General features: G+C 40.1%; 1 protein-coding gene across 14 annotated transcripts in view; it reads right to left on the reverse strand.

The window, feature by feature from the left end:
• snx13 (sorting nexin 13) overlaps positions 1 to 20,990 on the reverse strand; it is a 206,626-nt gene that overhangs the window by 30,332 nt on the left and 155,304 nt on the right. For 10 of the 14 annotated variants that reach the window (XM_069913808.1, XM_069913812.1, XM_069913805.1 and 7 more), the window contains 4 exons: positions 19,328 to 19,460; positions 14,313 to 14,350; positions 13,557 to 13,626; positions 11,719 to 11,894 (listed from right to left, as the gene is read on the reverse strand). In XM_069913808.1, coding sequence (XP_069769909.1) covers positions 11,719 to 11,894; positions 13,557 to 13,626; positions 14,313 to 14,350; positions 19,328 to 19,460 — 417 coding nt within the window. The remainder of the gene's footprint in view (positions 1 to 11,718; positions 11,895 to 13,556; positions 13,627 to 14,312; positions 14,351 to 19,327; positions 19,461 to 20,990) is intronic. The other 4 variants (XM_069913813.1, XM_069913801.1, XM_069913806.1 and 1 more) reach the window with 1 other exon arrangement.

Raw genomic sequence — 20,990 nt, forward strand, 5'->3', positions numbered from 1 at the left:
CTCAGTCTGGCAATGCATGAGACCATAGACAGATATGTTAGCAAAGGAATGGGGGTGGGGAATTTAAATGGATGGTCACTGGGAAATCCATGCTATTGTGGCAGACAGAGCCAAGGTGCTAAAAGAACCGATCTCCTAGTCTGTGTCCAGTCACTCCAATGGAGAGACCACAATGGGAGCATCATATGCAGTAGATAACCCCAATTACCCCAAAAGTTCATCAGTGCCTCTACTTCCTCAGGAGTTTGCGGAGGTTTGGCAATGACATTGGAAAACCTGGCAAATTTCTACCAACGTGTGGTAGAAATTCTGCTGACCAGCTATATCGTGGTCTGGTATGAGGATACCAATGCCCTGCAAATGTTAGTGGTCGCAGCCCAGGACATCATGGGTAAAACCCTCCCCACCTCTGAGATCATTGACAGGGAACGTTGTTGTCGGAGAGTAGCAGCAATTAGCAAGAATCCACATCACCCAACACATCCTGTGTTCTCACTGCTTACCATCAGAAAAAGTATAGGTGGCACAAGACTCACACTACGAGGTTCAGGAACAGCTGCCAACCCTCCACCATTAGACTTCTCAATGACAAACTCAGAGACTCATTTAAGGACTCTTACTTTTGTACTTTTTATTTTTTTTAACCTTCTATCTCTGTATTTCACAGTTTACATTTCTTTATTTATTTACATGTGTACATTGAGTCAACTTTTTTTTGCACTGCTAATAAGTGGAAATTCTGCCTCGCTTGCAGGAAAAAAAATCTCAGGGTTGTATGTGACGTCATGTATGTAGTCTGACAATAAATCTGAAATCTTAACTCCTTTTGCTTGTTGGTCTGTACTCCTCTCCCTCCCATTCTTTGTCTTCTTTCCCTAGCCTTTAATTCAGACATCTGTGTTTTTTCACCCATACCTTGCAGAAGGGCTCAGGTCCTAAACATCAGTAATATATCTTTACTTCCTATGGATGCTGTAAGACCAGCTGAGTTCCTCTAGCGTCTGTGTTTTTATTTAAAATGCAAGAGAAACATCAGCAGCAAAATTCAGCAAAAAATCTTTCTAATGTGCAATACATCTCCCCAGACAAGAGTGACTGGTGTGAATAGGAGGACAATAAGAATGAACAGAAGAGTCTGAGTAAACAAAACTTGTCAGAGGAGGACATTTACACATTGTCTAAACTACACAAAACTTTTGCTATTTGTGAAAATTCTCTGGATGGTCTCAGCACTTGCACCATACACATCTGAAAACACTGGACCAAATTACATAGACAGAGAAGGTATCAACTTGCAGTTAATATTTAGTTATGGCCTTTCTCAAAAACACAAAACAAACAAAGTTTTAAAAAAAACACCATCTTCTGTGTTTTCAAATCACATGCAGTTTCAATTTTTCTTGAACTTAATCACAGGAGCACTAATAATGAACAGGGGAGTTCAAAGATGTCTTACTTATTAAAAAGTCTATCAGTGTAGAAGTGAGGTTAGTCACCAAGAGCAGCTGAGAAAGATATCCAAGTTGAGAAGGCTACATTTTTTTGTCAGGGAAACCAAATACAAAAGCAGGCAAACATTTATTTTATTATATAGGGCTTTAGTGAGACAATTTATAGAATACTTGTAGCTTTAATCATCTTATTTTGGGATGTAAAAAGAATGGGTAGGTTGTCTCATGAAGAAAGGTTGAACTGACTTGGCTTCTGTCTACTAGAGTTTAGAAGGATGAGAGGAACGATTAAAATACAAAATCCGAGAGAGCTTCACAGGGTGAAAGTGAAGTGGACCTTTCCATTTGTATGAGAGTCTCGAACAAGGGGTCACTGATAAAACAAAGGGATGCACACTTGAGAAATGATTTCAATTTATAAATTTAGAGATACAGCACAGAAACAGGCCCTTGAAACAATAAGCTCCGCTGCCCAATTACATCCATGTGACCAATTAACCAACATATGTTATACAAGGAAACCCACATGGTCATTGAAAGAATATACAAACACCTTACAGACAGCGATGGATTTGAACTCAAGTTACTAGCATTGTAACAGGTTGGTGGCGGCCCACAATTGCAGAGATCGGGCCGGCACATTGCGCGGCAGCAGACGCGGAAGAGATCGCTAAAGCGACTCCCAGGACAACAAACCAGCAGGGGTAGAAGCTGGGGCAGCATCAGACCAATAGCCCTAAAATGGCATTGGTCAAGCTGTCCAGCTAACTCAGCAGAAACAGGCTGGGGAAGAAGGGCATTCACATGCATGGATGTTGCCGCCCACTATTGTTAGTCATATGGACGACTCAAAAAACCAGCAGGAACTTGAACAGTATAAAAGCAGCCTTTCCAGCCATAATAAAGGAGTGAGCTTAACCTGCCACACTTTGTGTGTTTCTTTGTAGCGGTTGGCTACAGGTTTGCACTAATAGGCCACCCAATTATGCAATTTTTTTCCTCAGAGGATCCTGTCTTTAGAACTTATTTCTTTTTAAAATATTTTTATTGAGTTAACATATTAATTCTACATACAAAGTTTACTAATATTGCAAAAAAGCATGTCATATCATATACATATCATAAATTAATATAAAGGTCATTCAAATTCATCCATATTTGTTGATTTAACATTATTTCTTAAAAATAATTCTGGATAAAAACCAAGTTACATTATATCAAGCCTTGGTCATAACACTGCAATATCTACTGTGATAAATATGATCTAGGACAACCATAATTAAACCCGTATATAAAATCGGTAAATTTAAAAGGAATAAATTGTAAAAAAGATAAAAGGAAAAAAAAACTGACTCATATTTGAATGGCAGCAGAAGCAGTCTTCAAATAATTTTAAGGCAGAGCTAGATCACCTAATGGCAGGAGAGTAGTTTAGAGAACTGAGATAACATTTATGCATACACTATTATTGTTATTGACACATGTTCTGTGATACAGTAAAACACTTTCTTCTGTGTGCTGAAGGCTAGCTGGGAGGCCTAGTCTTCATTCCAGCTCCTCGGCTCCAGACCTAGATTCCTGGAAGCCAGAGGTGTCAGTGACCTGGTGGAATGCCTTTGGCCACCAAGTGTAATCAGTGCACTGCTGCTACCCCTCAACCTAATCACTGCTGCCCATGTTGTAACTACATCCCATCCTGGATAGACTTGAAGGGAGCCACAGAATCCCTATTTAGACTGTCAGATGAGCCATAATTCTATTGAATTTGGAGTGGGGTGGAGTTATCTAATCTTGCTTCTAATTAGCATATGTGCATGAAGTTACAGATGTCAAGCTGGAGGGGTTTTAGTAAAGTTCCATGACGAAGATATATAATTGGCAATGTTGTTACATAGAGTGAAGGAGAACTTGAAATAGCAAAGGTTACAAAGAGAGTGAGCTGAAAAATGAGAAGCAAAGTGCAAGAAACTTAAAGCATAGCATGATTTATAATATCTTTATACATTATGAAGAAATCCAATCTTATGATTAAATTAACGTGGAACAGTTCAGTTGAAACTGCAACAGGACATGGATTTTGTTTACTAATGTAATCAAAAGAATAAAGGAGACAAGCCTGCCAGAGTAGATAGTCCAGTGGTTCTGAAAAAAGATGTTGAGCCTGCATTTAAGATCAGGAATCAAAAGTTTGTGTGCAGTGGGAATAATGTTTTGAGTTACATCCATTTTAATGCAAGGAATATTGCAGGAAAGTTGGATGAGCTTAGAGTGTGGATTAGCACATGAAATTATGACATTTTGTGACCAGGAGTGAAATTTGGTTACAGGTGGATAGGACAGGGAGTTCAATGTTCTGGGGTTCCATTGTTTCAGATCCGATTGAGGGTGGAGGAATGAATGGTAGAGGGGTCGGATTGCTCACGAGGGAAAATGCCATCGCAGGCTCAGACAGGACAGACAAGAGAGCACATCTACTGAAGCTATATGAGTAGAACTGAGGAATATGAAAGATGTGACCACATGAATGGAATTGCATTTTGGACCACCCAATACTCAGCAAGAAGGAGCAAATTTGCAAAGAAAACGAAGTTCTGATAGTGAGTGATTTTAACTTTTCACATTGACTAGAACTCCCACACTGCAAAAGGGCTGGATGGAGAGAGGGGGAAAGATAGAGAGAGAGGGAGGTGGGGAGAGAGGAAAAAGAGAGAGGGGGGAAAGAGAGAGGGGGGAAAGAGAGAGGGGGGAAAGAGAGAGGGGGGAAAGAGAGAGGGGGGAAAGAGAGAGGGGGGAAAGAGAGAGGGGGGAAAGAGAGAGGGGGGAAAGAGAGAGGGGGGAAAGAGAGAGGGGGGAAAGAGAGAGGGGGGAAAGAGAGAGGGGGGAAAGAGAGAGGGGGGAAAGAGAGAGGGGGGAAAGAGAGAGGGGGGAAAGAGAGAGGGGGGAAAGAGAGAGGGGGGAAAGAGAGAGGGGGGAAAGAGAGAGGGGGGAAAGAGAGAGGGGGGAAAGAGAGAGGGGGGAAAGAGAGAGGGGGGAAAGAGAGAGGGGGGAAAGAGAGAGGGGGGAAAGAGAGAGGGGGGAAAGAGAGAGGGGGGAAAGAGAGAGGGGGGAAAGAGAGAGGGGGGAAAGAGAGAGGGGGGAAAGAGAGAGGGGGGAAAGAGAGAGGGGGGAAAGAGAGAGGGGGGAAAGAGAGAGGGGGGAAAGAGAGAGGGGGGAAAGAGAGAGGGGGGAAAGAGAGAGGGGGGAAAGAGAGAGGGGGGAAAGAGAGAGGGGGGAAAGAGAGAGGGGGGAAAGAGAGAGGGGGGAAAGAGAGAGGGGGGAAAGAGAGAGGGGGGAAAGAGAGAGGGGGGAAAGAGAGAGGGGGAAAGAGAGAGGGGGAAAGAGAGAGGGGGAAAGAGAGAGGGGGGGGAAAGAGAGAGGGGGGAAAGAGAGAGGGGGAAAGAGAGAGGGGGAAAGAGAGAGGGGGAAAGAGAGAGGGGGAAAGAGAGAGGGGGAAAGAGAGAGGGGGAAAGAGAGAGGGGGAAAGAGAGAGGGGGGAAAGAGAGAGGGGGGAAAGAGAGAGGGGGGAAAGAGAGAGGGGGGAAAGAGAGAGACGGGAAAGAGAGAGACGGGAAAGAGAGAGACGGAAAGAGAGAGACGGAAAGAGAGAGACGGAAAGAGAGAGACGGAAAGAGAGAGACGGAAAGAGAGAGACGGAAAGAGAGAGACGGAAAGAGAGAGACGGAAAGAGAGAGACGGAAAGAGAGAGACGGAAAGAGAGAGACGGAAAGAGAGAGACGGAAAGAGAGAGACGGAAAGAGAGAGACGGAAAGAGAGAGACGGAAAGAGAGAGACGGAAAGAGAGAGACGGAAAGAGAGAGACGGAAAGAGAGAGACGGAAAGAGAGAGACGGAAAGAGAGAGACGGAAAGAGAGAGACGGAAAGAGAGAGACGGAAAGAGAGAGACGGAAAGAGAGAGACGGAAAGAGAGAGACGGAAAGAGAGAGACGGAAAGAGAGAGACGGAAAGAGAGAGACGGAAAGAGAGAGACGGAAAGAGAGAGACGGAAAGAGAGAGACGGAAAGAGAGAGACGGAAAGAGAGAGACGGAAAGAGAGAGACGGAAAGAGAGAGACGGAAAGAGAGAGACGGAAAGAGAGAGACGGAAAGAGAGAGACGGAAAGAGAGAGACGGAAAGAGAGAGACGGAAAGAGAGAGACGGAAAGAGAGAGACGGAAAGAGAGAGACGGAAAGAGAGAGACGGAAAGAGAGAGACGGAAAGAGAGAGACGGAAAGAGAGAGACGGAAAGAGAGAGACGGAAAGAGAGAGACGGAAAGAGAGAGACGGAAAGAGAGAGACGGAAAGAGAGAGACGGAAAGAGAGAGACGGAAAGAGAGAGACGGAAAGAGAGAGACGGAAAGAGAGAGACGGAAAGAGAGAGACGGAAAGAGAGAGACGGAAAGAGAGAGACGGAAAGAGAGAGACGGAAAGAGAGAGACGGAAAGAGAGAGACGGAAAGAGAGAGACGGAAAGAGAGAGACGGAAAGAGAGAGACGGAAAGAGAGAGACGGAAAGAGAGAGATGGAAAGAGAGAGGGGGAGAGAAAGAAAGAGAGAGACAGCACACGCAATATTGGATTTCCTATTAGGGAACAAAACAGGACATGTGATGGAAGTATCTGCAGGGGGACACAGAATCTAATGATGATAATGTCATTAGTTTCAAGATAATTGTGAACAAAGATAGGTCTGGTCCTCGAGGTTGAGATTTTATATGGGGGAAAGGCCAATCAATGGTATAAGAAAGGATCTGGCAATTGTGGATTGGGACAGGTTGGTTTCTAGCAAAAGAGTTCTTGGTAAGTGGAAGCCCTTCAAGGATAGAATGTTGAGAGCAGAATTTGTGTGTTGCTGTCAGACTTAAAGGCAAAAGCATAGGGAACCTTGGTTTGAGGGAATATTGTGGATCTGATTAAGAAGAAAGGTTTATAGCAGGCATAGGAAACAAGGAGCAAATGAGGGACTTGAAAAGCATTAAAAAGTGGAACTAAAACTTAAGGAGGGCTAAAAGAAGACAGCTGAGGTTGCTTGGCATACAAGGCAAGGAAAATTCTAAGGGTTTCTACAGACATATTGAAAGGAAAAGGATAGCAAGGGATAAAATTGGTCTTCTTGAAGATCAGAGTGGTCAGCGATGCATGCAGCCAAGAGAGACTTGGGAGATCTTGTATGTTTTTTTTGGACCCTCATTTATTCAGGAGAATGACACAGAATATTCGAGGCAAACAAGTAGTGAGGCCATGGAACCTATACCAATTAAAGAGATGGTTGCTGTCTTGCGGCAAATAAGGATGGATAAATCCCAAGGGCTTGACAAAATATTCCCTCAGACCTTGAGGGTGGCTAGAAGAAATTGCAGGAGCCCTGGCAAATATATTTAAAATGTCCTGATGCACAGGCGAGGTACCAGAGGATAGCTAATTTTGTTCCTTTGCTTAAAAAAGGCTCTACGAATAATCCAGAAAATTACAGGATGGTGAATATGACATTAATAGTGAGTAAATTATTGGAAGGTATTCCAAGAGATCGAATATACAGTATTTGGATAACTCGTGAATGATTATAGGTAGTCAACATGGGTTTGTGTGTGGTAGGTCATGTTTAACCAATCTTTGAGTGCTTCAAGCTGGTTACCTGGAAAGTTAATGAAGGAAAGGCTGTGGATGTTGCCTATATGGACTTTAGTAAGGCCGTTCACAAGAACCTGCATGGGAGGTTGGTAAAGAAGGTTCAGTTGGTCGGTGTTTAGGATAAGGTAGTAAATTGGAGTGGACATTGGTTTTTTGGGAGAAGCCAGAGAATGGTAGATAATGATAGTGGTGAAACTGGGAGGCCTGTGACTCTTGGTGTGCTTTGCAACTGATGCTGGCTCTATTGTTACTTGTCATCTATATCAACAACATGGATGATAATGTGTTAAATTGGACCAGCAAGTTCGCAGAAGACGCAGATTTAAGTAAACACACAAAGCTGAGGAAATTCAGCAGGTCAAACTTTATAATGTGTACATTATATATCAAAGATAAATATACATAACATTTCAGGCTTGAGCCCTTCATCAACAAATGAGAAAATTTACACAGATGTCCAAACAATAGTGGGGGAGGCCGGGGGTGGTGGGACAGGAGCACAATCCAACAGAAAAGAGGTAATAGGTAGATAAGGGAGGGAGGGCACATCAGCAAACAAGGGGTGGAGGATGGCTCTGTGAATGCAGAGGGAAAGGGTTGAAGAGGAGGCAGAAAAACAGAGCGATAGAGAAGAGAGGGAGAACGGAGAGTAGGCGAGCAATGTTGATGTTAATGCCATCCAGTTGGAGATTGCCCAGACAGATTATTAGGTGCTGCTCCTCCAATTTATAGGCGGTCTTGGCTTGGTAGTGCATGAGGCTATGGACAGACTTGTCAGTGCAGGAGAGGGGCGCAGAATTGAAATGGATGGCTACTGGGATATCCGTCTTTGATTCGGACAGCATGCAGGTGCTCGGTGAAGCAATCGTCCAGTCTGTGTCCAGTTTCTCTGATGTAGACAAGGCCACAATGGGAGCATCAGATGCAGTAGATGACTCCCACAGATTCATGTGAAGTGTTCCTTCACTCGGAAGGACTGTTTGGGGCCCAGAAAGTTGATGAGGGATGGGAAATGGCCACAAGTGTGGCACTTCCTGTGGTTGCAGGGGAAGGTGCCAAGGGAGAGATAGTGGGAAGAGGTGAGTGGACGAGGGAGTCACGGAAGGAGTTGTCCCTACGAAAGGGAGAGAAAGATGTGTCTGGTGGTGGACAGAAATTGTGTATTGGATGAGGAGATTGGTGAGTAGGTAGGTGAGGACAAGGATTCCAGTTTTAAGTAAAGGTTTTTGCTGCATCTCAAGATAGAGGGGGTCAGGGCAGATGAGCAGGAAATGGGGATGTGGGTAAGGGCTGAGTTGATGGTGGTAGAGGGGAAACTACATGTTTGGAAGGAGGAGGACATCTCAGATGATCTAGACTGGAGGAAGACCTCATCTTAGAAGCATATACAATGGAAATGGAGGAATTGAGAGAAAGGAATAGAATCCTTGCAGGGTACTAAGTGTGAAGATCTGAAGTCGTTAATTGTGGGAGTTGGTCGGTTGGTAAAATGTCCTTTTTTTGCCCCATTTAAGTCAGCTGATTTAAAAGTGTCTGGGGTACAATCCCATGTAATTGCCTTTGCTCTCCTTATTGCCAGAAGAGCTATACCTATGAGATGGAAGGATGCTGTCCCTCCTACATATACTCAATGGTTACCTGCTGTGATGGCATGCTTGCCTCTGGGGGGAAAAAAATTGATGCTCTACTAAATTTATGGGGTACTTAATTATTTTCAGAATTTATAAAATTATTGGGTCCCATTTTACAGTTTGGTTGTCCTTTCTGTCATGCATTAAACATATATGTTTAATCATAACTTCAAAGGAAGGGTTAGATTATTAGAATAGTTTTTATACTTTTTTTGTCTCTCCATAGGTTGTTTACAGCTATTTGTTAATATACATATACTTTGTTGGATATATGTTATTATTACCCATGTATGAGAGGGTGTGGTGTGTCTGTTTTTAAAAAAAATATAAAGCTAAATAAAAATATTTGAAAGAAAAGAGGTCTGTAAATAATGCCTCTAGAAAGCTTGTCTCCCAGGATGATGACAGAGAGATCAAGCAAGAGGAGAATGCCACTGGAGATGGACCAAATGAATGAGGTTGGGGTTAAAGTTAGCAGCAAAGTGAATAAAGTTGACGAGCTGTAAAAACAGAAATGCTGAAGAAACTCAAGAGGTCAAACAGTATCTTTATGTAGCAAAGGCGAAGATACATCACCAACGATTTGGGCTTGAGCCCTTCATCAACGAGCTCATCACAAGTGCAAGAGGCAGCACCAATGTAGTTGTCAACGTGACAGAAAAAGAGTTGAGGAGCCTTGCCGTATCGGCTTGCAGCATGGACTGTTCCACAAAGCCAATAGAAAAATAGGCATAGCTGGGAACTATGTAAGTGCCCATAATTTGGAGAAAGGAATGAGTCAATGGAGTTATTGAGGGTGAGAACATGGTTCTGCTAGGCAGAGAAGGGTGGTAGTGGAAGGGGACTGATTAGGTCTCTTGTCAAGGGAAAAACAAAGGGCTTTGAGTCTTTCTGTATGGGGGATGAGGTGTAAAGAGATTGGATGTCCATAGTGAAAATGAGCTGATCAAGTACAGGGAATTGGGAGTCACTGAAGAGTTGGAGGGCATGTGAGGTATTGTAGATGTAGGTAGAGAGGAACTAGACCAGGGGAGAAAAAACAAGTTGAGATAAGATACTAGTTCAGTGGGGAAGGAGTATGCGGAAACAATGGGTGGCACAGTTAGCATCGAGGTTAGCACAATGCTTTTAAAGTCCCAGCGATCGGGAACATGGTTTGAATTCTATGCTGTCTGTAAGGAGTGTCGCATGGGTTTTCCCTGGGGGCTCCAGTTTCCTCCCACTGTTCAAAACGTACCAGGGGCTGTTGATCAATTGGGTGTAAACTGGTCAGCGCAGACTTGTGGGCCAAATTGGCCTGTTACCCTGATATATGTCTAAAATTAAAAACTACCTGGATAATTGGGTATGTGAATCTTGGGTAGTAGATAGAACTGGCCAGTGTGGGGATAGGAAACAATGAAGTTGGAGGTCATGGGAGGGTATTAATCAGAAATGATGAGGTTAGAGATAGTACTTGAGATGGTGGCTTTATGTTCTTTGGTGGGATTCTGTTGAAAGGCAAGTAAGAGGTGTCTGAGAGCTGCTGAATGGTCTCATTGTCAACAGATCACTGAGGTCAGTGGGCCAGACCACAACATCAATACACTTGTCTGCAGGTTTGATAGTGAATTTGGAATTCGCACAGAGAGAGTGGAGAGCAGAGAATTCAGAGGAGGTGAGATTAGAATAAGAGAAGGGAGTGATGAAGTTGAGATGGTTGATGTCTCGACGGCAATTGGAAATAAAAAGATCCAGAACAGGCAGCAGGCCAGGATAAGGTGTCCAAGGAGGAAGAAGGCAGATAAACAAAACTAAAAGTCAGAAAAACTAGAAGGGGGAGAAGGGGTCTTCAGTAGGGTGTAGAATCCTGTATGTAGATGTGGGCACAGAGATGGAATGGAAGAAGTGTACACCAAAGATTGTCTGTGAAGTGGACAGTGAGGAAGGCTTTCAAAGCTTGCAGAGGGATCTGGACCAGCCGGAAAAATGGGCTGCAAAATGGCAGATTGAACTGAATGAGGACAAGAGTGAGGGGTTGCAGTTTGGGAGGACTAACCAAATTAGGATATACACAGTGAACAGTAGAGAGCCGGGGAGAGTTGTAGAACAGAGGTATCTGGGAATACCCCTGAAAGTGGTGTCACACGTAGGAGGGTTGTAGAGAGTTTTCATGATCAATGTATTGAGCATAGGAGTTGGAATGTTTTGAAAATTGCATTAGACATTGGTAAGCCAAAATTTATTTTTCCCCAGACATACAGGACAGTAACAGGTCCTTCCGGCCCACAATCTCCTGCCACCCAAATACCCCAATTAACCTACAACCCTGGTACATTTTGAAGGGGTAGAGGAAACCTGAGCACCAGGATTATGGAGGAGGCACAAGCTCGAGATACTTTTTGAATTAATCTTAATTAGTCTTATGTTTAATGTGGAATATCATTATTAAAATCCAGTATGCTTTGTTTATTCATGGTTATGAAAATCTCAGTATCGAGTTATCCAAAATGTTTATCTGTTTTATCAATGAATTAAAGCTACTTACAGCTGCAACTATGAAGTTTTATTTAGTGGATTAATAAGATAGTAATTTGGAATATCATCACTCACGTTTTCTTGAAGGTGACACGTTTTGAAATTGGGAAAAATTAGAACTTGGAAAGTGTCGTCCATGTCCTAGGGAATACTTAAAGTGGTATGTGAATGGAAAGAAAAAGGTTGAGAAGCATTAGTATAATGTCTCTGAAATTAAGGCAGAATTTGACAAAATATGGTGATCAAAATCCATAAATTTTCCAGTAAGAATCCCATACTCCTGATTTAAAAGTGTGGGGTGGGGGGGAGGAGAAGAAAAGAAACTCTGGTTCCTTTTAAATTCTATTATGCACAACTGGTCACCTCAACACAGACTGCAAATAGGATGCTGGAATCAAGCTTTGGTCCAAATCAACCAATTGGAGAAAGTACAAATATCAGGCCAACTCTTTACCTGCTCAGTTATCCGCATGTGAAAATCATGGAAATCGCTGTAGCGGCGATAAGTCTTCCAGATATCCTCACTTCCATCTGGGTTTCTCCTCTGAACAGTAATGGCATACAAAGCATAGGTCTTTCCATGGTCATTGCATACTCCTGCCACAGGATATGGTTCATAATCAGCATGGACTAGTCACAATGAAGAAGAAATAAAGGAGAGAAAAATGGAAAACACAAATATTCATGAAAATGGGACAGAAGTTCATGGAGGAGAAAACATGAAAGACTATAGAATGAAGATAACTGTAGAATGATAAGAGAATGTGGGAAGTGTAGGCATTTCATTACTTATTATCGCTCCCAATTGCCCAAATTAAATCAAATATTTAGTATTCTGCTTTAATGCAAATTTTTAAATCTTTGCCATAAATTAGTGCAACAATATTAGCCTTTGGTATTCATCTAGGATTGAATAAGTCACAGCTCACTGCAAAAAAAAGCTTTTTCCAAATTGATTCAACGTTCACCATTAAGCAAAAGGTACTGTGGGATAGCTGGAAGTGGAACACAGGGTGAGGAGATTTTGAAGTGTTCAACAGGACAATTTATTTTTCATCTTGTGGTGGGTGTTTGAACCCAACAAAAAAGATTTATAGAGGAAAAAAAAACACCATCACACTTAAAGTAATGGATATGTACTTGGCCATGACCTGTAGGGACATGTGACGGAAAGCAGGTTTTGACTGAGTAACTAGGGCTTTTTCAAATAATATGTACACAATATGCACTGTAGCTGCTTGTTTTGCAAATTCAGTGTGATTTAATAATTTGGACTAATGATAGAATCAAACACAAAATTGCTTTAATGTCTCACCAACATGGCTTTTAACAAGCTCAATTGTTTGAAAATTAAAAAACTCTCAGATTGTCCTCGCTTTGAGAATGGAAATAAAAAAACATCAAGTTTCAACCGTGTCAATGATTTTTTGGTAAAATGCTCAAGTTTGTTTTAATGCCTTTTGAGCTGAAGTTGAATGAAGTATTGATTCTTTGCACGTGAAAGTGAATACGAGTTCTATGAAAAAAAGGTTGCTAGCCTGCGTTTCAGAGAGAAAGAAAAAGGATGACAGTGGAAAAAACCTGAAGGCTGACAACTCATTACATGCAAAGAATTTATTTTAACTTTTGCTGTGACTACCTGTACAAACAGAATGTTTGCCCTCAGAGAATTTCAGCATTCTATTATCAAATTAAAACTGAAATCTATAAAATTCACTTTTATCTTAATGAAAAGGTAAACAACCAAGAGGTGAAAATAACAGACAGCAAAAATGAACAGAAATGTAAAGGCATAAAGGAAGAATGATAAATTGAAACAAAAAGCATTGTCCAATTCAATTACCACCACAATGAGCTAAACTGATATTTAAAAGAGCATATTCCAATTAGGCGAATAAAATTCCTCAACAAATCAAGCTGTTTTTAAGCTTAATGTTTACCATTAAAGTCTACCCATTAAAATTGCACATTTCCTGTTAAATAGGTAATAAGGATTTACATTCTCCTGACTCAACAACTGATAACTGATTTAGTTTTTACAAAAAAATAATCAGTTCCTATAATCTACAAAGACCTAGGTAGAAATGCATATTGTTATATTTTGGCTCAACACAAGAGTTTAGTTACTGGAGTAACGGGCATAAATTCTCTTAAGAGCACAAACTTAATAATGTAACCTCAGCTAATTTTATTACATTTCTGAAGTAACTGGTATCTGAACCACATGCATACAAATGACTAGATTTGAAAAAAAAAGTTTTGTCTGCAGGCTATATGCTTCTTTTTACTTACCAGTGTCGCTAATAGTTACTTGCAGTTGCAATAACTCTTCAGAGCTGGTGTTTGAAAGATCATCTAGTGACTAGGAAATAAAACAAGCCAATTTGTCAACTTGGAAAATTATAATCCAAACTGCTTAACATAGCTCGTTCTCAAATTTAATATGCATATATATCTCATGTAGGATTGAAGATTGATAAATTAAGCTTTCATGCTGACACTAAAAAAAAGACAATTTGTTTAAATTGTGGGAAGTAACATAAGCTACCAATAACAACAGACAAAACTGTTTTCTCACCTTTGGTTCTTTATAATGAATTTACCTTCATGGAAATATTTACTTTCATTTTATTCTTTCCATAAAATATATACCGAAAATCATATTGGGCTCTAACACCAAATTACAAAATATGTTAAGAAAGTCACCCAAGAGTGCAAGGATAGCTAAATAGGATAAACTACAGAAACATAGACATTAGATGTAATCTTTTGATTAGAGCTTGACCCAAATGAAAAGTTATTTAAGCGGTTATTCATTTCAGCAGAGAAATGGGGCAGAACAAATTAATATCATATTAAAACACCAGCATGAGCAATTTTCACTGAAGCATCCAGCAAGTTTTGCGTCAAAGAACAGAAAACTAAATGCCCTAGGTTAGTTTTGGGATTGACAAACTGATGGAAATGATGTATTCTTATTCTGTGTTCATGCAGACAAAGGTGTTATCAGCAAATTACCTAGGTTATGCAAACCTCTCTAACACTTACTGAATTTAAGCTACCAGTCGGGGAGCCGTTGAAAGACTCTGGAAAGAAAAATAAAATTACAAGCTTGATCAACAATTATGAAAGACAATAGATGGTCATGTATTTAAAATTAAAATCATGAAGTATGACTAAAGATTAATAAAATAAAATAGTAAATTCCACAACTCAAATACTCAAAGGACTTCTAGTAAAACAAACATTTCCACCTGCAGACAGCTAAGAACAGAGCAGTTGCATACCAGAGAGTAATTAACGTGATTTTAGGTCATAGTTCCTAATTATACTGTTTATTTCAAGATAGGTATTCAAAACATAATGCAAATAAGTACACATAGCAATTTCCTTTCTTATTTTGGTTTTTATCCAAATATATGTGCATGGGACTGCTTTCAACAATTAAGTTTATGCACTTTTGAACTAACACATATTTCAAAATTTTGCTTGTTTCAAGAAACAACTAAGTCAGAATTCAGTATCAACCCAGGTAGATTTTTCCCTCGCACAAGTACATTGTATTTTATATGGATCTAGATCTAATTTTTGCCCAATTTTCAACGGTACTATTTAGAAATAATATTAGAATTTAATAAATACAATAATATATGCTGAATAATGCCAATTAAAGATAGAGGCATATTTTATTGTTGAGCAGACACAGAATTGAAAAGCATCTCATTATCAGGTGCAGGAAAGTGAAAATCACGTTTTAATGTAGAAAAAAAATCATTCTCTGCAAATTGTTCCCATTAATTTGACAAAATACCCATGAGTTTGCAATAAAATAAAGCAGCGTTTTGGCTTTCAGCTCTGCTTTTCGACCACAAGATGTAGGAGCGGTATTAGGGCCATTTGCCCATCAGTATTTCTCTGCTATTTGAATCACAGCATTTCTCTCAACCCCGTTCTACTAACCCTTTCCCCATAACCTTTCACACCCTTTTTAATGAAGAACCTATCAATTTTCACGTTGAAAATTGCCGCAAACTACAGTTATCAAATCCTTAGGTTAAACGTGACTTCATAAGAAGGAAGACAAAAATAATTTCATTTTAATTCAGGGATAAAAGCTAGGTGAGACAATAGCATAGTGATCTAGAAAAGTGTTATCTATAAAGGTGTGCACTAGAAAAGTATTACATGCTGGTGCAGAAAGCAGTTAACTAGAAATAGTGAACATTATTTCATAAAATAACTCAAAATACTGATGAGTCGACAACCCCATGCAGTACTTTATTTTGCCACTAGATGTAGGTATAAAGCTTTGTAAAGCATGAAAACAATTGAGAAATGCTGAAAATCCAAAAAAACCTTTCCCCAATTCCAAATTAACAACCATTGATTCAACATGCAATTTCTTAAATCTCAGATGAAATCTATTGAATTTGAAATTTGAGCTGAACGTTAAAGCTAGTACAAGTGATGGTTCCTGTGGGTTAGTTTTAAAAATAAAATCCAGAAAAATAACAGTTGTTCAAATAACCTACAGTACACAAATTCCATCAAGTATAGTTCTCTATATATTGTATACTGACAGCATGCAGGCCCTTTGCTAAATATAGAGTAAAGCAATTATAACACACCATTTTAACTACATTTATTTTGTAACTCCTTTTGAGCTAGAACAGTAGTTTTCCAACTTTTTCTTTCCACTCACATCCCACCTTAAGTAATTCCTATGCCATAGGTGCTCTGTGATTAGTAAGGGATTGCTTAAAGTGGGATGTGGGTGGAAAGAAAAAGGTTTGAAAACCACTGTTTTAATTGTACCATATTGAATTGTTATGTGCACAGTTTCATAACTCCAAAGGAAATGGGCCAATGACAATTTTTCTCAAGCCAAATATTTCAGTAACAATTGGGTCTAGAGTAGTGGTTCTCAACTTTTTTCCCCCCACTCACATACCACCTTAAGTAATCCCTCACTAATCACAGAGCACCTATGGCATAGGTGATACGTGAGTAGAAGATAGAAAAAATTTGAAAACCACTGTGCTAGGACTGATCATGTACTATACTGTTCTATGCCCTTTAAATGTTTCTTACAAACTATATACAAAAGCAACATAAAGAATTAAGCTGTGAATATTCACACAGCATAATTTGGGCAGTCCGGTTAGCATAGCAGTTAGTGCAATGCCAATGTAGTGCCAACAACCCAGGTTCATATCTGGCGCTGTCAGCAAGGAGATTTCCCCGTTTGCCATGTGGTGATGTTCTTCCTATGTCTGCATGGGGTTCCTCTGGTTTCCTCACATCCTTCAAATTGTACAGGGTTTTCATGTTAATTGGGGCGTTTCTGCTGCATGGGCTGTGGGCCACAAGGGCTTGCTACAGTACTATATTTCTAAATTTAAAACTTAAATTAAAAAAAAACTTCAAACCGTGCTTGTGACATCCCTGAAAGCTCAATTCTGAAATATTTGAAGTTTATACTCGGCTCTGCTCTGTGCTTATTAGTTGGAAAGGAAATGCATATTAACATCGAGAACACCACCAAGGGTGGCAAGGTTAGTGCAACGCTGTTACAGTGCCAGTAACCAGATTTGAATCCAATGTTGTCTGTTAGGAGTTTGGATGCTTTTCTCTTGTCTGTTTGTTTCCTCCTCCGGGTGCTCCAGGCCAATTGGGTAATTGGGGAGGGGGGGGGCGGTGCTCATGGGCCGAAAGGGCCTATCACCATGCTGCAAGACTAAATTTTAAATTTAAAAAGTTAAAATCAAAATTAAAAAAAAAGAATTTGGAAATCTCCAGTATTGAGGCCCGAACTACACTCAGTCAGCTACACTGGGCAAGCTAAATCAATTTAATTTCTGACACCTGAGTGCTCACATAGACAGAGTCTGCCATAAGAGTGTCAGACCAAAACCTTGTGTTCAAAGCATCCTTGAAGAAATGCAACTATCACCAATCTACCCAATCACCTATCAGTGCCCCATCTGTGACCAAATTTGCCTCATTAGCCACCTAAAGGATGAGGTAAAACCAGTGTGGAAAATAAGCAAGCCTTGATCATGACAAATTAGGTAAAGGCTGACACGGACAAAGTGATGGAATGGATTGAAACAGATAGTGCAGACATGTTGCAGCAAAAGTTAAATCCTGAGGATTAAAATGAATATGATACTGATCAGTAATAGCAGAGCACATATTTTGGATTGCAGGAACCTCAAGACAGTAACCAAGCAGGTTGTGCCCCACAGCTCTAATTCAATCTTGATCTGTGTAGAGTTTGTACATTGTATCTGTAATCAAGTGGATGTTTTCTCTGGGTGCTTCAGTTTTCTGTCACTTCTCAAAGAAATGCATAATTGGCTCATGAAAATCACTCCTTAGCTGTGTTGTGGAACAATCAGGGTGAAGTCGATGGGCATTTGAGATAGAATAGGACTAAATGGGCTTTAAGGGATGACTTTGAAATCAAATGGTCACCAGCCACAAGTGAAAAATACATTAAAAAATGAACCTCTTATTTTACATAAATCGTGGAAATGTAGTTCAAAATAATCTAGCAATTTCAGAATGATATTTGTGACAAACTTCAAGAACAAAAGTAACCAGTGATTATGAAGACAAACATTAAAAGAAATTTAGCATGGAGAATTATAACATCATGCATTTTGAAGCATTGAATTGCAAAAGACTTTTAAATATAGAAATTGTCATTGGGGTGTTATTCATAAATCTTCAAATGCTCACTCATAAAATGAATCCTTTAGTTTATTAATAAATACGTTTGGAAATCAGTATATCTTTTTAAAATCCTGATTAAGCCTCAAACTCAGGACACCACAATTTAGGAAGGATGTTGAAATCCTCAAGGCACAATAGAATACAGGTCAGGGTTTCAATTGAATAATTACAGTGGATAAATTAAGCTGATTCTATGTAAAGCAGAGAAGCATCTTATCCACAACCTTCCATCAGAATTGTAGAAGGTTAGAAATACAACTGGTTTTATACAAGTGTAGCATAAAAAGTGAGAAGTAACAAATTAATGTCTGAGATAAAGAAACAGGCAGTAGAGACCAATTTAGAATGCAATAAAACAAAGTATCTAATGGAAAGATCATATGCTGATTCTAAAACTTTAGAGTTTAACACGTTAAAGGAACATTTTCTCAACTCTAGATTAGGAACTTTATAAACCTGAACTTGATACAGAATACAAGTCACATAATGCTTTCTCTTTCGACAGGATTGAAGGGTGCCCACTTAGAAAAGAGATAGGGTGGAATTTCTTCAGCTTGGGTGACAGATGGTTGTGAAGGCCAGGTCATTGGGTGTATTTAAGGGGAGAAGGCTGGGCAGTGGGGCTGAGTGAAAAAATGGATCAGCTCAAAATTAACTGGCAGTGCAGTCTTGATTGGCTGAATATCCTATTTCTACTCCTAAATCTTATGGTCTTCTAATTGTTGTTGCCATTTATACATTCTCCTCACCCATCTTTTGTCTCTTAATCTATCTCATTTTAACTCCCCGTCATCCTTTATCATTTTATTACTCCTTCTCCACTAAAGGCCTTGCTTTCAGGTCTTTGGTCATCTCTTCCCATGCCTCTGCATTTGGTTAAATGCGTTCCATCACTAACCTTGTCCAGCTTTGACAAAGGTTCGATGACCTGAAATGTTGACTGTTTTTCCACTTGCTACAGATGACACCAGCCCCACTGTTCTTGCAACATTTCTTGTTTATCATGACAGGAAGCCAAAATTCTTTGTACCTCTTTATCCCAGCATTGAAATACTTTTTTTTTTGTAAATTGAAGCTAATGCTAAATATTTAAACTTTCACCTCACCATATTAAGATGCTTTCCAATACAGCATCTGTGTTATCTCGTGCTAATTCAGTGATTTTGAACATCATCATTTTACAGGAGTTTAATATGGAGTTTCATTCAGAATCTCAAGCTCAACAAATATATTTCTTACTATGAATCTAAGAGTTTTCAGGAAGTCTGCATCATGAAGTAACGGTAGCTATGGTTTTAAACTTTGTGTGAAAACGTTATTCATACCCAAATCTCCATCATCTGATCCTCTGATACTAGGATCTTTTAACATGTCCAACTCAGCCAACATCCGCACATAAAGAGCATTTTGCCTGAAAGAGGGGTAGAATTGCTCATCCTTCAGCATCATGTCGTAGACCTTAAGACACAAAACAAAATGTCAGTTCTCGCTGAGGCTTAATAGTTCAGAATCTGTAAAATGTAAACATTTGGATTGTCACAAGGTAACACTACTGTGGAGTAAGTGAGATTCATTTTGTGCCAAACGCCAAGTTCAAAACACATTCCTATCACATGGCAAATGGCAGAAAATAATCTATCACATCCTGTCCTGACTCAGAAACATTAAAAAAAAGATAAAATAGGCGACTCCAATATTCTACGTTGGCCACAGCATCATTTTCATGATGTTTGACATCCCCCTTGTGCCGAGAAGTACATGTAGCAAATTGGTCTCCTCTGCCTTCGGAAGTAAAAATAAATCTCACAAGCATCCTAAGTGGAAAACTTTCAATACAAGTGCATTGATCCATATGCTGAGATAATGATGTGTCATTTTGGACACATCTTCCCTCCCTCCCCCCCCCCCCGCACCACCAAGATAAAATCAAACATGTTTATTCAGCATTTGTAGCCTGTCAGAATTTTGTGTTTCAATGATTTTGGCCTCATTCATTTACACCGAGTTAATCTAATAATTTCTCAAACTTTATTTCTGCTATTTCACAAATCAGAGTGTTCCCTTTATTGTAACTATATTCATTCTTTACTATTTAAACAATACTGTCTCCATTTTTCCCTCATTTGGTGGATAACTTCATGCCCATACAGGCTTCACTGCACCAACTTATCTGAATCTTCTTTGAGTCACAATCACAAATAATACATTTTGTTATGATTTCCAATCATTAATGTATACTGTGGTTAGCTGGGATTCATGAACCTATCCCCAGGAGTCTTCTTTTTCTTTGGCTTGGCTTCGCGGACGAAGATTTATGGAGGGGGGGGTAAATGTCCACGTCAGCTGCAGGCTCGTTTGTGGCTGACAAGTCCGAGGCGGGACAGGCAGACACGGTTGCAGTGGTTGCAAGGGAAAATTGGTGGGTTGGGTGTTGAGTTTTTCCTCTTTTGTCATGGAGGTGGGGTCTGCGGTCTTCTTCAAAGGAGGTTGCTGCCCGCCGAACTGTGAGGCGCCAAGATGCACGGTTGGAGGCGAGATCAGCCCACTGGCAGTGGTCAATGTGGCAGGCACCAAGAGATTTCTTTAGGCAGTCCTTGTACCTCTTCTTTGGTGCACCTCTGTCACAGTGGCCAGTGGAGAGCTCGCCATATAACACGATCTTGGGAAGGCGATGGTCCTCCATTCTGGAGACGTGACCCACCCAGGAGTACCCCATGGGTAATTGCCTAGCACCTTGAGAAAGTCCAATATACTGTAATCTGTTTCTGTTAGTCAATTTTCAATCCATGCCAATATTTTACTCTACTTTGCACATGGATTCCAATATGAAATTTATATAATTCTTATTAAAAAACATACAAAATATCCACCAATTTTCCAGCTATTCTGTCAATTACACCTAAAAAAAACTGAAATTTTTTATCAACTCTAATTTTCTTTCTAGAAATCCATGTTGACTTTGTCTGATCCTGCTGACGTTTTCTAAGT

The sequence above is a fragment of the Narcine bancroftii genome, chromosome 1 (genome assembly GCF_036971445.1).
Source record: "Narcine bancroftii isolate sNarBan1 chromosome 1, sNarBan1.hap1, whole genome shotgun sequence".
NCBI lineage: Eukaryota > Metazoa > Chordata > Chondrichthyes > Torpediniformes > Narcinidae > Narcine > Narcine bancroftii.